General features: G+C 39.1%; 1 protein-coding gene across 2 annotated transcripts; it reads left to right on the forward strand.

Moving 5' to 3' along the window:
• Window positions 1–5,789: 5,789 nt before the first annotated feature.
• LOC311293046 (uncharacterized protein) lies at window positions 5,790–10,079 on the forward strand. 2 transcript variants are annotated; one of them, XM_084413012.1, is made up of 10 exons: window positions 5,790–6,092; window positions 6,200–6,273; window positions 6,708–6,828; window positions 6,916–7,073; window positions 7,207–7,352; window positions 7,448–7,604; window positions 7,692–7,785; window positions 7,896–7,962; window positions 8,058–8,143; window positions 8,236–10,079. In XM_084413012.1, exons 2-10 carry the CDS (start codon window positions 6,210–6,212, stop codon window positions 8,948–8,950), a joined length of 1,608 nt encoding a protein of 535 aa, XP_084269138.1. In that variant the 5' UTR covers window positions 5,790–6,092; window positions 6,200–6,209; the 3' UTR covers window positions 8,951–10,079. The 2 variants fall into 2 exon arrangements, with proteins under 2 accessions (XP_084269138.1, XP_084269139.1); XM_084413013.1 differs by lacking the exon at window positions 6,200–6,273.
• The last annotated feature ends 7,014 nt before the right edge of the window (window positions 10,080–17,093 follow it).

Genomic DNA, 17,093 nt, shown 5'->3' on the forward strand with positions numbered 1-17,093 from the left:
AAATATAAACAACTGTACAGTTTTGTGTAAAGAAGCTTTCACAAAAATGGTAAGCATGACCATTTAAGGACATGTTGTTTGTTTAAATTAAACTATAATAGTAGCCACTAACTAGGTGCACTATTCAAAGTGTAAAAAAAAAAAATTCTGTGTGCTGTAGGAATTGATTTTGCAGGGATCCTTTTTTAACCCTGAAAATCATCTTTTGAAATATGTCAATACACATTTAACCCTTATGTGCTGTTGGGGATGTTTTCATCCACTACGGAGTATTTTTGAGTCTTAATTTGTCCATAACTTTCTCCGTGTTTCAGCAAATGGAATGATTTTTGGTGACTAATCTTATTTTGACACATATTTTGGGAAAATGCTTTGAAATTTTTCAATTTTTTTGAAACTCAACAGTACACTGTGGGCAAATTCACTACCCTTTCGTTATGTTCGTGGCTGAAAACAGCCACTACTTTAAAGTGCTGTAAAAATGTATCAGATAAATATTTCTTTCAATTTTTTTTGCATAAATCTATTAATCAACCTCAGTCCTGATCAAAACTACTAAATGTAAAAAAAAAAAAAAAAAAAAAATCAGGATTTTAACTCTTTAATTGCCAAATTCATAAATGATGTCACTGATTTGGGGGAAAAAAAAAACACACAAAATGACTTATTTTCAATATAAAATGTGAATGTGGACTGGATTTATTTGTTACCTTTTATCACAGTCTTGGACATGTCAAAGATTAGAAACAACATTGGTTTTGATGCATTGTTAGTTTTTGTGCAGCATCAGATTTGAACTTTTTCTCCCTCATTTACTGTTCGTGGCTGTTTTTGCCCCATTGACTTCCATTATAACCACATTTTTTGATTGCAAAGCCATGACACCATATAATCATGCATTTTTGATTGTTGGTGGTTTTCCCTGTTGGGAAGAGGTAAAATTTGTCATTTTTACTGTTGATAACCAGGTGGCACCATTAACCCTTTAGATAGACCTATGCAAAAAAAAGCTTAGTTTCTGGCTTTTACATGGAGTTATATGGAGTATAATAGCATATTTGTGTGTGTGTGTGTGTGTGTGTGAGAGAGAGAGAGAGAGTATGAGAACTCACCTTGATGCGTCTGAGAAAATCAAAATATGCACCTCAGCTCTCAGAACTACATGGAGTAAACAAAAACAAAGTAAGTGTATTTATGCATCTGCTGCCTTTTGATGGTGAGAAATGCAGACTAAACAAAGCAAGTGGATTTAAACACTTGCATGCAAGCCTGCTGGTAATTTGATGGTGAGAAGAGCAGCAAGCAACATGAGAAAGGGCTTGTAGTGAAGTTTTAGAGATGATTATGCAGCCTGACCCCTCCAGCGAGCTGCAGGATGTATCGTCTTCTCCCTCTGACACCACAGACTCAGGAGAGTCAGATCCTGATTTGGATGTGGCACCCTCATCATCCTCTCTAGCTTCCACTGAAGGCGAGGAGGATTCGGAGGATCCTGGATCTGGGTGGATTGGGAGAAACGGCGAAGTGTGGTTTTCCACCAACGCGGAGACAACTCCCTTTGTCATTCTGAATTTGAACAATGCACAAGGGTTAAAACAATATAACAATGAAGAGGGAAAAAAGCAAGAGTTAAGGAAGAAGACACGCCACTGCCTTAATTTACCGAGTCCTCCCAGCCCAGTTCTTCAGACTCATTAACCCACAAGTAGGCTAGTCAGGCGCTGGTGGCGGCCCGCTTGCTTTTCCCTGGCGGCAGTGCCAGTGCTCTCTCCCGGTCAGCCTGACGCAGGTTTACCCGCCGATCTAACTGCAATTGATGAACCACCGTCACAACCCAATTTGAAGGTATACTTCCCTGCACTGTCAAGAATGGAAAATCAAGGAGCTTCTCGTCAAAGTGGTATGGACATTGTTTAGTTGCTATTTTGTTTTGGCACAAAAGCTTAATTTCCACTAGGCTGAATGCATTGTAGCCTATATGGTTGATTTAACAGAAATTAGGGAGTGTGTTGTTATTTATTTCAAACCGTGCTCTGCTGAGGGTTTTCAGTATTTGAAGTTCTTTTACTTTTAGCCTAGGCCTACTTTATTTTCGGGTGAACTGTCTTTGCACTGCTGACCAGTTTCACAAAAACCTAGAGTAGTCTATGGCATTCCCTCTGGGCATAGGCCTACATAGAACAACGACATTACCGAACGATATACCTCACATTATACCAAACAAAATGCACGATGCACTATTAACTCTATTACACTATTAATTAAAACTCACAGTGAACAGAATTAAATATAAAAACACATGCCATACATTTTTGTTGCAGTGCAAATTCTATTGCATAAGTGTAACGTTTTGCACAGTCCTATTTTATTTTTATTTATTTATTTTTTTGCTGCTTCCATTCTCCTGATTGCTATTATTTAATTTCTTAGTTAAAAATACATCCAGGGAAGACTGAATAGGCTTGTTTCTTTTCATTTTTACTCAGTATATGACAGCTAATCAAAAAGACGCGCGATTAGTGATGCACTAAACTGCGGCTGCGCACACTCACTCCACACAATTATTTTTATAATAATACTTTTGCAATAATGTATACATGTATGTGTTCATTTAAAATCTGACATTGTTTTCGACGTTGTTAAAATAATAAAATAATAATGAATAGCCTACACGTTTTTTTTTTTTTTTCTGAACTGGGATCCAATCAAGTCGGCGTTAAGATCATAAGAGCAGCGCTCATCGTGAATGGTCACTTATCGCGTGTTTTGCCTTTGGATTTATTATCAAATTAATATTATAATAATTTTTGTAAGCAATTTTATTGCACTGAAGTAGCCTATTAAGTAGGCAAGAGAAGTTAAAGTGACAAAGTCTCGTACGTTTGGATGAAAGGAATTTCATAAATAAATAAATAAATAAGCCCAGATTTTACAATGGGAAACTGTGTTGAATTGCTACATCATATTATGTAAACTGAATTTATGACAAACAAAGAACTACACAGATGCATATATCATAACGATCTATCAATAAATGCACACACGTTGTCCTCTACTTTTGTTCTGACGCTGACGCTGCATGCGGAGGTACTGAGGAGCCGGGTTATGATTTTTAATGACATATGAGGCGATCACGAATTAGTGTGTAGGCTACAGTTAAAAGCACATTTTTAGGGGGCTGGGTGTAAATTTAGGGGGTAGGGGGGTTAAAGCCCTCCTAAAATCTTTAACGAGCATCATCATAAGCTGGGGCCATAGACTGTATATAAACGGCTGGGGCACGTTCAAGTTAAAAACGGTGTGCAACGTTTTGCTACGGTTTCCGGGTTGAACGTCATGTGTGCAACGGGGTTTGAGATACGTTTTCTCTTGTTTGGTGGGTGTGTCAGAACTGCAGTCCAATCAGCAGCAACATGTATATAAAGCACGCGGTATTAAAGTGAACTCGCACAATGGGTTCAAGGAAAGTAATTTACAAATGTGTTTGATGCAGCTCGGTATACGCAACAACTGAGGATATTAGAAGGCATGTTTGTCATAAGTTTTATTGTAAAAATAGGATATCAGCATAATGATGTAGTTTATATTTTTAGCTTCATTGCAAGTGTATAACATTTGGTATAGAAAAAACAATGGTAATTAAGTGCTTTTCCTAAAAATGAGAAAGAAAATACAGGGTATTAAAACAGTAGCCTATGAACTACAAATAAAGTCAGTATGTGAGGCTAAATAGATGTGTTTTAGTCTGAATTAGGTAAGATGTGTGCTTCCATTTCAGTTTCCACAAATCCCTTCACTCGATTGGGATGTTCTCTTTTGTTCTGGGCGGCAAGTGCAGTAACTGTAACATCGGGTATATTTTGTAGTATTAAACACATATTTATACCGACTTCATCAGGCTCTGAAAATTCTTCACAAAGAACACAAAGAATGGCCTTCTCAGCTGCCATAGTTGCAACTCTTGCGTCATCAGAACAGTGTGTTCAACGCATCACCGTTTCTGTTTAAAAAACGATGTGTTCATAGGCTACTGTTTTAATATCCTGTATTTTCTCATTTTTAGGAAAAGCACTAATTACCATTGTTTATTTCTATACCAAATGTCATACACTTGCAATGAAGCTAAAAATATAAACAACTACATCATTATGTTGATATCCTATATTTTTACAATAAAACTTACGACAAACATGTCTTCTAATATCCTCAGTTGTTGCGTAGGCCTATACCGAGCTGCATCGAACACATTTGTAAATGACTTTCCTTGAACCCATTGTGCGAGTTCACATAATACCGCGTGCATATTCACCTTATTCCGGAAGTAGCACTGGGTGGCGCCATCCGCGTAATCTCACTTCCTGGTTTAGCTACTTAGCGCTTTGTTTGCCCTGGTCCAATCTGTTATCTGTCTTGATATAAGTAGATAGACTATAATATTATAGCCAAATGCGTTGGCCTATGGTTATTAACAACTGCTGCAACGTACTAAAGTACATTTCACTTGAAGCTTTTGAAACAATGCCACAATCAAATTATTTAATAGCTGTGTCTTACAATAGCTATTACTTAGTTATGAAGATGTGCACAAACACTACTACATGTAAAGTTTGAAACATTATTACACCACAGTTTGTTTGCTTAATCACCAGATACATTTGCAGTGTATAGCCAACAGATGAGAAAAAAATAGCCACGATCTGGTGTAGAAAGAAAGTAGAGCCTCAACTAGATGAACAAGAGGGTAACGTTAGCTTAGCTAACTGCAATTTCTTATGGTTTGATCTCTAACACAAGTAATGGCTGTAAAATAAATCCAGCGACTGAATTCTAGAGGACCATAGCTTTCAAACCAGGTAAGTTATAGCATGTGTATGTGTCCTGTAGTGAGACCATTACAACATTAGATGTTTGTCGCTAATGTAGGCTAAACACTACACATCGACCGGGCTGCGATCAGACAGGCAGACGGGTCATATAAACACCTAAAAGTCGTTTAAAAATTACCCCGAGAAACAGTGCATTGCTGTGCTGTTGGTACACACGTACATAGCACATTTGGCACAAATTAGCTTATCTTATGTGACATTTTATCAGTGAGACTTCTCTGCAGTTCTCCTCGAAATTGAATGAGGGTCCGCTAAACCGGAAGTTGGTTTACAACGGAAGTACTGGACAGAAGTAAAAGTGGGCGGGGCGGAATAAGGTGAATACATGTTGCTGCTGATTGGACTGCAGTTCTGACACACCCACCAAACAAGAGAAAACGTATCTCAAACCCATAGTATATAAACGCTCAAACCCCGTTGCACACCGGTGCACGCCATTTCCAGGAAACATGACGTTCAACCCGGAAACCGTAGCAAAACGTTGCGCAACGTTTTGAACGCACCCAGGTGTTTTATCTGAACTCTGACTGCTACGCACACGCCGCCCCTGCTGCTGACTAGCCTGAATAAAATAGACAGGTTATTGTCTATGCTGGTTTGTCCAGCCTTTATTGAGCTCTGTTGGTTGAACATGATGATTAGACAATGTTTTGTCATTGCCTTTGCCGAATATTATAATATAATAATTAAACTTAGTGAGTAGGAAAAAAAAAGAATAGACAAACTGCAAAAACAGTTACACCTTTATTTTGCAGTTTGTCTATTCTTTTTTTTTCTACTCACTAAGGTTTAATTATTATTTAAGTTTTTTTTTTTTTTTTTTTTTTTTTTAGATAAAACTATTGGCCCACTCACTTTTTCACTGGCCCGCCCAAAATACAATTTCTGTCTAGCGCGTCTCTCAGTCGGGATTCGGGAACAGCTCGGTCGCGCGCAGGCCTGGGGTCTGTGAAACAGCAGAACTGCTGCGTGTGTTCCAGGAAAGTTCGAAACGCCCTTTTTGGCAAGTTCCACTTCCATGTTGCGTTGGCGAAGATGGAAGCTTATGGTAGACCATCATGTACACGGTTTAAACTGTTCGTCGTGTGTTTTTATGCGTCTGTGACTGAAAACGTTTAATTTGTCTAGAGTGGTCAGTAAATTAGTTTTCTTTTATTTTTACTCTGCGGTCGCAACAACGTACTGTCAAATAGTTACAGTCAAAAGGTAGGAGAAAACTGTTTTGTGTGGATATCATATTTTAACATTTTATCTTGTTACATAGGCAATATGTAATTGTTTAAAGATGTATGAGATTATATTTCTGCTTATAGGAAGTACAGGATGTTTTCCACATTTCTTCTTTGTCAGATCATCCTCACACTCATCTGCCAAACACTTTGTTATGGTAAATGTTTATTTCGCTAAGAATATGCTCTTGCTATTTGTGACTTTGTTACTTTAATATATAATATCCCCATGTGTATCTGCTCTGCTCTTCTGTGTGTGTGTGTGTGTGTGTGTGTGTGTGTCACTCTCACAATCGTTTCCAAATGTTTAGCTCTATACTATAGGCCTACACTTTTTTTAAGTCAGTGGCTTTCCCTTCTGCTCAGCATTTAATCGTTGATTCATTCATTTATTTAAAACATGTTGATGACAAGCTGATGTGGATGTTTTATAACAAATTAAACAAGAACATGCTGATTCAGATGACACCACTTTTATGTTTTTTATGCAGTGTTTTACTGTCAAAACAACTTTTACTTTAACAAAACAACTTCTACCTTGGTAATCTGTGATAGTGACTTATTTTATTTCCCATCTCTAAAATCTCTGTAGACCCCACAGAGAAGGACTTGAAGTGTTTCAATGACTATGAGACAGAAATTAAGTGCAGTGTCTGGTTTGCCGGCCTCATAAGTTGCTCTGGATACAAACTCAACATCACTGTAGCAGATACGTATGTATTTGTTCAATTCCTCTGTAACTATAACTAAAATTATTTACTGTTCATTTAGCAATCACCTGACACTATTAACTCTTACAGGTTCAAATATACATGCATCTTTGAGAGAAGTCATCTCAGTGGCGAATGTGAATGCAAAATAAAAGTCCAAGTGTTTGGTTTAAAAGAGATATTCAATACTACACTTCTGAACGGACCAAATGTTTTATTAAGCAAAACATTCATGACAAAGGACTCCAGTGAGTATATTTGTTGTCTATATTCTTGTTAGGCTTTTTCTATTGCTTTTAAATATTCTGAAATTAAAAAGAAAAAGGTGTTATCTGGCCTTATCTGACACATTAACAAATATGTGATTTTCATTTTCTGCAGTCAAACCAAAAACTCCATTCTTATCAGTGCAGAAGATTGAAAATGGAAATTTTAATGTAACTTGGGATGACAAGTATGAGAAAAGCTATTTTGCAAAAAATTTGGAAATACATCTGACCTATAGGACTGAAGGAGGAGATGAAACCGTAAGGAAGATGATATATAGATTATATTAAATTAATTCATGCAGATTCACATATAAATAAAGAAATACAATAAAATAAAGACTTTGTCCATACAGATTTCCAAGAATGTGTCAAACTCCCTGGGATTCTTTGAGATTGTGGGCATAAATCTCCAGCCAAACACCAACTACATTCTGACAGCAAGAATGAGCACAGACTATAATGAACACAAGATATTGAGTGACGAGAGCGCACCAGTTGAGTTCACCAGATGTAAGTCAATGTGTTTTGTTCTCAGTTATTACTGCGTGTGTTTTAATGCTCTTTAATAATCCTGATCAATCTATATGTGCTCCACAGCCTCATCTCCAAATGAATTACTCAGAACGATGGTTCCGCCTCTATGTGTTGTTTTAATCATCATCATTTGTACTGTCTTCATCTGTGTTTTGAGGTGAGATCTCCATTTTGTGTCTCGCCATCATTCTACATTTTGCATGTTTGCTATTCCTTTGTGCATCCTTGACAAATTTAGTTCTGACACACTTTACTTCCTCATTACAGGATGAAGATGAACTGGTGGGACAAGATCTCCAAGCCAAAAATAAATGCCAATCTCGGAGAAGAGAAGGTTGGAGAAAGATAAAAATCATGCAATAGCCATCAATAATCATAATATTACATCATTTATGCAGATCCCTAATTTTTTTCATTCTTGTTTAATAGGATCATATTTTGCCTCCTTCCATTATGAACTTCTCCTCAATCCATGTAGAGATTCCAAAACTGGACTTTAAGGAGGAAAATAACTTGTAAGTTTTCCCAAAAACTTCAGAAACACATGACAGACTAGCATCACTCTAATTCTGATTAATAATGCCTTAACATGTTTGTCTCTCTACAGGATCTCCACTTTATCAGTTAATACAAACAATGAGAAAAGTTCCCACAGTGTTAAATCAGCGGCAAACGGTTATGGCCAGGCTGGGTTTGATTCTGGTAATGACAAGGAGAATTGCAGTCTGATCAACGTCTCATCACGTGTCGAACATGCCCTGGAGGAGGATTTCAAATCCTTTAACAACACACCCAGCAATCAGCAAGTTGAGAGTGATGATACCAGTTCCTCAAGAGAACGCAACCGTGCAAACCGAGATTCGGGCAACTGCTCTGGCTCATCGGCTTTCAGCAACATGTCGTATTTGGGATCGGCCACTGATGATGATTCTTCCTTCCTGGGTCACAAGTGCTGTGATCATTCCTGTCAATCTGACAAGAGGGACATTTTTAGCTTTGAAAACTCTATGAGTGCTGATATCAGCAAGAGCCAGTTTAACGTTCCCACTAATGATGCTTCGGAAGACGGATATCAGCCCTTCAACGGTGTTGTGAACCAGGGAAATGATGCAGATGTTTGTTTGAACCTTTCAAATGATGTTGATTCTGATGAAAAGTTCATTTTGAAAAATCTCATCACTTGTAAAAATCCACTATATCCTTCTCTGTTTGTTCATGATGTCACACCAAGTGATGGTGGGTATCAGGCTTTTGAAGGCTTAACAAAGAGCACAGAAGGACAGTGGAGCACGAGCATCAGAACTGAACAAGCACTTGAATGAATGTGGAGCGCTGAAATTCCCCCACAGCACAGGCCAAGATCCCACATCATCAGAGCAGCAAAGTTTGTGGCCACCTTCTTTGCATTTCCCACCCATTATTGAAATAGACACTTCATATCAGTCTTTTTAGCTGCGCTGTACATAACTGAAGGACTGAATTATTTTTAGATGTAACATACAAAGTTACAAAGAAATATGACCAGTACAATCTATGCAAATGTTCATTGTTTATGTAGACTGAAAGCCAAGACCTTGCATTTAGGTTTCACTGTTTTAACAAGACTTTGAACAGTGCCTTAAATGGTCAAAGAGTTTATGCATTTCTATTATTGATGTTCATTTTTCATTATTATTGGTCACAATTACACACGCCATGTTAAATGCGACACTGAGTCACATTTGCAAATGCAAATTTTAAAAGCATGATAACAAGGCCAAGACGGTTCTTAGCATTCTGTGCTGTTGAAACAAATGATAGATATTTTCTTATTCATCTCTACAGTTGCAATGAATCATTCCTCTGAAAGTGTCACCAGTAATAGGAAACTTTAGGTTTAATAACTAAATGTTTGCATAGAATTTTGGACATAGAAACAATAAGAAGCACTGTGCCTTAAATACTCTAGGAATACACAACGTATTACTTTTCTTGTCATTCACATGTTTGGTTTCTATTATTTGACATTTTCTCATTTCAAATTTTAAAGACATTTCTAAGCCTATATTTGATATCTGAGTCTGTGAAATAACTTGTATTTTTATTTTGTGCATTGTTTTTTTTGTTTTTTTTACAAACAACAAGATTCAGTCTGTATGATATATTTAGATGACACTGTTATGTTTTTTCTTCTTAATCTTCAACAGGAAAAGACTTTACTTAGCTTGGACATTTCATAAAGACTCATCAGCCAGTTGAACTATGCTATCAAACAAATGATAGATACGTGCTTAAAACTTTTAATTATTTTTTGTATGTTGTCTATAAATCTGCCTACACCATGGTGTTCTACCATACAAACTAAAAGCACTCTAAAAATGCTCAATAAGAGCAATGTAAATACACTGCTATGTTTATACTTCTCTAAAGTAAAACCCCAGAATGGTAAAACAGAGTCTGGGAAATACTTGAGTCTGTCAGTTGTGAATTTGAACAGGTTTTGTCGGGGCTTTTGTTTTATGCTACCTGTGTTAACCAGGGGCCTGTACCATGAAGATAGCTGAACAAACTCGGGGTTACATGATTAGTTTTGAGTTGACAAAACCAAACCGATGCAATCAGGCTTTATTGGTACCATGATGCAGCTCATCAACTTTCTCTGTCAACTCAGGCTTTGATCCTCAAGCTATGATTACTCCACGCGCGCGTGCACATAAAAGAGTGACGTCGACACTGAACAACCAATCGCGGATCGCGATTTTTCCGCGGAGGAGCAAGAGATAATCATTCATAATTATGATGAATTTAATTGTATTTGTATTACAATTAAAATGTATTTCAAGCTTGAAACAATACTGTCTCTGCTGCCAAAGCAAGAGAAGACTGTTGGAGAAAGATTGCTGATTGTTAATGTGTAAGTTAAACAAATACATTATATATGTAAAATTATGTAGGCCTATGTATACGTGTAATATAGCCTATTTTTATAATATATAAAAATGTGCATGTACTAAGAAAGATTAATATTCATTGATTTTTAGATGCAACCCCAACTCCAAATGTTCTTGGCAGAAGATAAAATATAAAAATATAATTCAAAGTGGTGAGTATTTACCACAACCTTTTATTACTTTTGTGAACATTTTATTACAAACACTTGTTTGCAGCAAACAGAAATAAAGAGTTAAATTCAGAAAACCAGAATACACTGTGGCGGAGGAGTTGGCTCTGAGTAGACAATAAGGGACGGCCGATTATGGATGGGATTATGTGCTGTACAATCTGACCCTGGTGCTGGCTCCTCTAAGCAAGTAACACTGGGTACGTGTGCAATACATTACTACTTTTTAAGTTTTAAATATAGCTGACTATGTTCTGCAGTAGAGGGAAATATTGAAGCCAGCACACATTCTCCCACACAGAGGTCAGTATGCATCAGACAGAACACCAAACATAATCTTTATGCTTTACATTGGTCTATTTTTATTTATTAGGGTGGAGGAAATGAAGACACTCTGTCTGTGTGTTCTCAGACAGTTGCTGATGTGAATGCACTGGGCTTTTTATTATGGCAAACATTTGAATGTGTGGCATTAAAAATGGACTGGCCCTTACACATCTCTTTTATTGTAGGATTTTTCACAACCTGCCCCAGAAACTGAGGCCTCTACCTCAATGGGCTTCAGAAGAAATGTGTAAGGATTTAAAACCCTTGGCCTTGACATAAATTACAGTCAGTCCTGTGTTTGTAGGAAGTCAAGGATCTTTTTGTGATTTGATGAGCCTCCAGAAAACTTGTAATGATCATGTTTGTGGTGGAATTATGTTTCAGGTGGAAACAGACTCAGTCAGGGCCCTGTACAAAAGGAGTCTTGAACTAGACTGCACACTTAAAGGAGTCTTGAACTAGACTGCACACTAAAGGAGACTTGAACTAAAGGAGCTGAATGGCACATGCAGCCACTATCTGTGATGCCGGCTCTGGTGACTCTTAAGGGCTGAACACAGTTGAAATGTGCCTTTAGGATGCCAAAGGTCATCTCTCTTCACTCTGGTTTTACTGAGGGCCACACTGAAGCGGTGCTGTGGCCCTGTCTGAGGTCAGGGGGTTATTGTGTAGGTTTTTCTATCTCAGTTCAAATTAACAGTGTTTTGTACTGTACCAAATTTAACTTGCTTTCCTCAAAGTGCTGACACAACACAGACTCATGGAAAATTTGTGAGACAAGCACTGGAGCCAGGCCATTTGGCATCCAAACTTGATCATATGTTCATGACCACAAGTCATCTGCAGATGAAATGTTTAGTAGATCATTGTTATATCTGTTAATGTTACTATTAATTTAAAGATTCATCTCACAGAAAATAATCATCTCACATATTCACATCATCTCTACCTGAACATTAAGGCTGTAATAGGACTTCCTATTAACATAATCTGCCTCATGTTCCCCTAGAGCAGTGGAGATTGGAGCAATAGACTGCATACATGTTGCAATGACTAGGGAATCCTATCATAAGATTAACAGAAGAATAATAAAAAAAGATTCAAAATAATTCTTAACATGTATTATATTGTATTGTACATTTGTGAAATTTGCTTTTTGAAAAAAAAAAAGTGTTCATGTGATGTTACCCTATCAATATATCTTACTGGCAATTTTATAAAAGCCCTCTTTTATGGACATGGTCGATAAATGTCCGGGAAACACTATTAATGAAACTATTCATGTACTCCTGCAGAGCGAGGACCACCTTGCGCATGGTTAGACAAACCGTGTTTTCCCCCAGCTTCTGTGCATCACCGTGCAAGAATGTACCACTTGCAAAAAAAAAAAAACGCAACGCAATATTTGCGGTACAGTAAGTGCATGAATTCGACGTGTTACATTCTTTATGTGCGGCTCAAGAAGTTCGCAAAGATAAGACATTCCTTCCGCGTCACCTATATGTTTCTTTGCTCTCAGCTGATTGGTCAAACTTCAGTCTGAGATCTTGAATCCAGAACATAACCTGCCCCGGAGCAGGTTAGCCGTGCAGCGTAAGATACCATGGCAACAAACACAGATTAAAGCCGAGCTACTTTCATAGTACCTAAAACCCAGGGTTGGCGGAAACTAAACTGAAACATAGCTGGCTAGCCACCTAATCCGGCTTCATGGTACAGGCCCCAGGAAGCTACATACATTTTTCCAAGGAAAACACGTCATACATTTAAGTGCGTGTCTAGACATTTACACATTCTAATAAAGGCTGCTTTACTGAAGTATGTCTAAACATGGGACACCTTGGTTCTTATAAAGCAGGTTCACTGAGGTATGTCTAAACATGGGAAATCTTTGTTCTCTTAAAAATGACTGTTGGAGAACCCTTATGTATTACCAAGACAATACTTAAGTTCAACAAAACAATAGTTCAAATATGATGATGTTCCCACGGTAATGGGACACAGGCAGTCATTTTAAGATATCTTTGACTCAGATGGTACTTCATCACTATCCCTTTTAGTTATTCTTTTAATATTAAATGTACAAACTGTAACTTAAATGAAATAAAATGAAATGAACAGGGAAAACGCATAATTTTGGTTGGTCATGACATGTTACTAGGCTTGGTCATCATTAGTCTATGCTGATTGGTCGCTGAGTAAACTTGTTACATTTGATTTGCAGCGCGCAAAATCAATTTCAAGTTGTTGTTTGAATCGAAAAGAACAGTTTGTCCGTCTATATCATAGACAGTTAGCAGCTAACTGTTAGCCTAATTATCGACAATAAATGGATTTACGAAAATGGTTTAGTCCTCCTCAGCCTCTTCCATCGCAGACTCTGACACTCCGGTCACCGCCACCAGTACCACGGTCTCTTGAGAGCCGAGCTGGCCCTTCTGCTAATGCTAGCTCCGGACAACCGGCAACAGACTTAAAGGTATAGAGGAGGATTTTCCCGAATTTTAGAAAAGAACCGCCCTCTCCACTTTTTGAAAAAATGCACATGCGCAACACTCTACCTGCTCCCGAGAGGGAACGCCTATTAAACGTGTGCACGAGAGAGCATGCACGAGCTAATCATAGCTTACATTAACTTTTACTAGCAGTGATTTTAAATGGATTTCTCCAAATAGCATGCCAAACTTTACCTGTCAAGTAGAAACTTCGCGACTGAGGCATCAGTGGGAAGCCCAACCTGTGTTTTGAGCGCACGCCATCGTGTGAATCGTGTGCACGAGCACGTACGACGGCCTTACGTAAACATATCACCAGAATGATTGACACTTAGGAGGACCAATAGTCTTGATGATCCACCCGGAAAAAGAAAATCCTCCGCTATACCTTTAACTAGCGCAGCCATAGAGCAACAATCTACAAGCCCTCCAAGTCAGTGGACAGCGGTTGATGATATCGGGACTGACAGACCTGTCCAAATTGTGTTAAAACAGTATCCTGTAACTGTTTACAGTGGTAAGGGGCGATCATTCGTTGATAAATGATTTCACAACAGAGAGTGGTTGGAGTACAGTGTCAAGGCAGACGCAGCATTTTATTTTATAAAAATTATTTTATTTTATTTAGAAAATCGGGAACATTGGATGCCTTCACGAGTGTGGGCTATCGCAACTGGAAACACGCTATGGCCAAAGACCGTGGATTTCATAAACATGAAACTTCGAAGGACCACATATCTTGCTATGCAATGTGGAAGGAGAGGGAGATGTGTCGCAATACGGAGAATGAGAAATCAACCCTTGTCAATGCAGATCAACCAAGGAAAAAACGGTATTATGTGTCCTCCTCACTAACAGATGTGGTTGGGTTCTTGGTTGAAAACCAGTTGCCACTATACGGGGGAAGATTGACGCTTTTGATGACATGTCAGTGTCAGGTGTGGGTGAGGGATGAAGCGAGGACTCAAGTGCAGAGTTAATGGGCTTTATTTTAATAATAAAAATAAAACAAAATACAAACAAAAACTACCCCGAGGGGGAAACCATGACTCGACTTGGCTAAACTTGACTTGAAGCACACAGCAGGGAAACACACAGTTTACATACGACGACGAACCAGCACAGGGCTGCAAACACAGGGAGAATAAATAGGGAGAGCAAACAAAGCAGGTAATGAGGGAGGACAGGTGGGGAAAATGAATCAATAATCAGGTAACAATGTGGGCGAGGTTAGACAATCGACAGGAGAGCACATGGCACAAGGAAACACATGACAAGCCATGTGCTCACACAAAACACAAGCACATGGCCAGTAAAACTAATCACAAGCCATGTGCTTACAGAGCACACGCAGCCAATGAGAACACTCATAAGCCACGTGTTCACACAGAACATGACAACATGAAAGCACACAGCTAGTGTAAAACACAAGCTGTGTGCTACACAACACAAGACAAGATAGAGTGCACAAGGACGAGCGTGAGCTCATCCCGTGCGCTCACAACAGAAGACAAACACGCGGAGCATGGATGTCCGAATCCCGACACAGAACCGAAACCAAACTAGACCGATGTGCCGGGATCCAAACACCACGCCCCGCACATGTAACAAGGCACGTAGACAAGTGAGTGCATGCTGCACTCGGCAACTGCTGAAACCGCGCACTCAGACAAAGACGAGACAAAAACCGGGAGTGTCAGAGCTCTGTCACAAGATCAGGAATTTATCTAGACAGAACCCTGACAGTCAGAGGGGGGGGTCTGGACTTTTCCTTTCCATGCTTTATTACACCATCCAAAAGGATCCTGAATTGGCTAATGTGGTGAAGACAATCCCTCGCAATGCCACTTAAACCTGTCATGATATGCAAAATGAACTTATAAGAACACTCAGTAATGTGGTGACAGAGGCTATAGTGGAGGAAGTTGGTGACTCCTATTACACTTTGAAAGTTGATGGGACGCGTGACCCCACAGGATGTGAAAATATATCGATTGTGCTTCGATTTGTGAACGAGTCTTACGAAGTTACAGAGCATCTACTGTGCATCGCTACGGCTCAGAAAGGTGTCGCACAGACATTAACTGACACCGTTCTGACTGAGCTTAACAAGCTTGGCCTGGATAGCTCAAAAATTCTGAGTCAGGTATATGATGGAGCTGCGCTTATGTCGGGGAAACGTGGTGGTGTTCAGAACATACTACAGGACAGACTTGGATGTGAGATACCATATGTGCACTGCCGCAACCATCAGTTGCATTTGGTTGTGGTTCATGCCATGTCTGCAAAGACCACACTTTTGAGTTTTTTTGAGGTGTGCGATTCCCTCTACAAGTTCTGTAGAAAGCCAACGGTTGCTATGCATTATAAAGGTGCGCATCTTAAACGTCTTCTGGAGCAGAGATGGAAAGGGCATCTTGCCACTGTCTCAGTCATTCTTAAGTCATTTAATGACATAAAATTGATTCTGACCGATGTTGACACTGTGCTGAACAATGGGCAGAGACGAGAATGGAAGCTACTGGCCTGCTGCGCGACATATCTGAGCCAAGTTTCATGTTCCTTGCCAACTTAACCCAACAAGTCCTTTCTCTATTGGACCCACCGTACAAGCTTCTCCAGAGAGAGGACACTGACTTGTTGACAGGTTTAAGTGTTGTGGCGAGTGCAACAGCATGTGTTAAAAAAATTCCATTGTGATGAAGAGTTTAAGCAGATGCTGGATACTGCCACGCACACCAGCGAGTCACTGAGACTCGGGCTCAAACGGAGACGCATAGAGAGCACACGGATGGATGGTTACATCGTTACAGGGTCTACAGGAGGACACAGAGGTGATGATGACTTGGAAACTGAACTTCGGAGATTGTACTACAACACTATTGATTCGGTGGTTGGGGAACTGGAGCGTAGATTCAGCGAGCGCAACTCACAACTGGCAAGTGCACTTGCAGCACTAAATCCAGAGGCCGATAATTTCCTTGATGTGAAAGCTGTGAAGCATATTCTTACACTGTCACAATTGATTATGATTGACGCTGAGTTTGAAGTTGCTAAAGAGTTTTTAATGTCACAAAAGCAAGCAATGCAGGGAGACCATACAGCACATCATCTCAACGTACCACAACCATCTGATTGCCATGCCCAGTGTGCTGACTGCTTTCAAACATGCATTAACATTTGGCGCATCCACAGCAATGTGTGAGAATTCATTCTCCACTCTGAAAAATGTTTTTTCGGAACACAGACGCACAATGCTACACGAGAGAATGGCCAGGTTGGTGCAGCTTGCATTCGAGAAAGACTTGACACGCAAATAATGCACAAGCGAATGGAAGGACACAGTACTTAGGCTACGTCTACATTAATCCGGATACATTTGAAAACGGCGTTCTCGTTTATAAACGCTCTCCGTCCACACTAGTGTTTTCAGGCGTTTTTGGACATTTCAGTGTGGATGAGAAACTTTTGAAAATGCTAAATTCACCTTTAAAAGATCACCTTTAAAAGAAAACCCCACAAAAGATCACTGATATGATTCAG

This window comes from Rutilus rutilus (genome assembly GCF_951802725.1).
Source record: "Rutilus rutilus genome assembly, chromosome: 1".
In the NCBI taxonomy this organism is placed as follows: domain Eukaryota; kingdom Metazoa; phylum Chordata; class Actinopteri; order Cypriniformes; family Leuciscidae; genus Rutilus; species Rutilus rutilus.

What these genes read in the sequence shown, in the direction of transcription:
- LOC311293046 (XM_084413012.1), top strand. Translation starts at nt 6,210, where the DNA reads ATGTTTTCCACATTTCTTCTTTGTCAGATCATCCTCACACTCATCTGC. An exon ending in CTGCCAAACACTTTGTTATG is followed by an intron (nt 6,274 to 6,707) that starts GTAAATGTTTAT and finishes AAATCTCTGTAG; the next exon opens with ACCCCACAGAGAAGGACTTG. An exon ending in CTGAAGGAGGAGATGAAACC is followed by an intron (nt 7,353 to 7,447) that starts GTAAGGAAGATG and finishes TTGTCCATACAG; the next exon opens with ATTTCCAAGAATGTGTCAAA.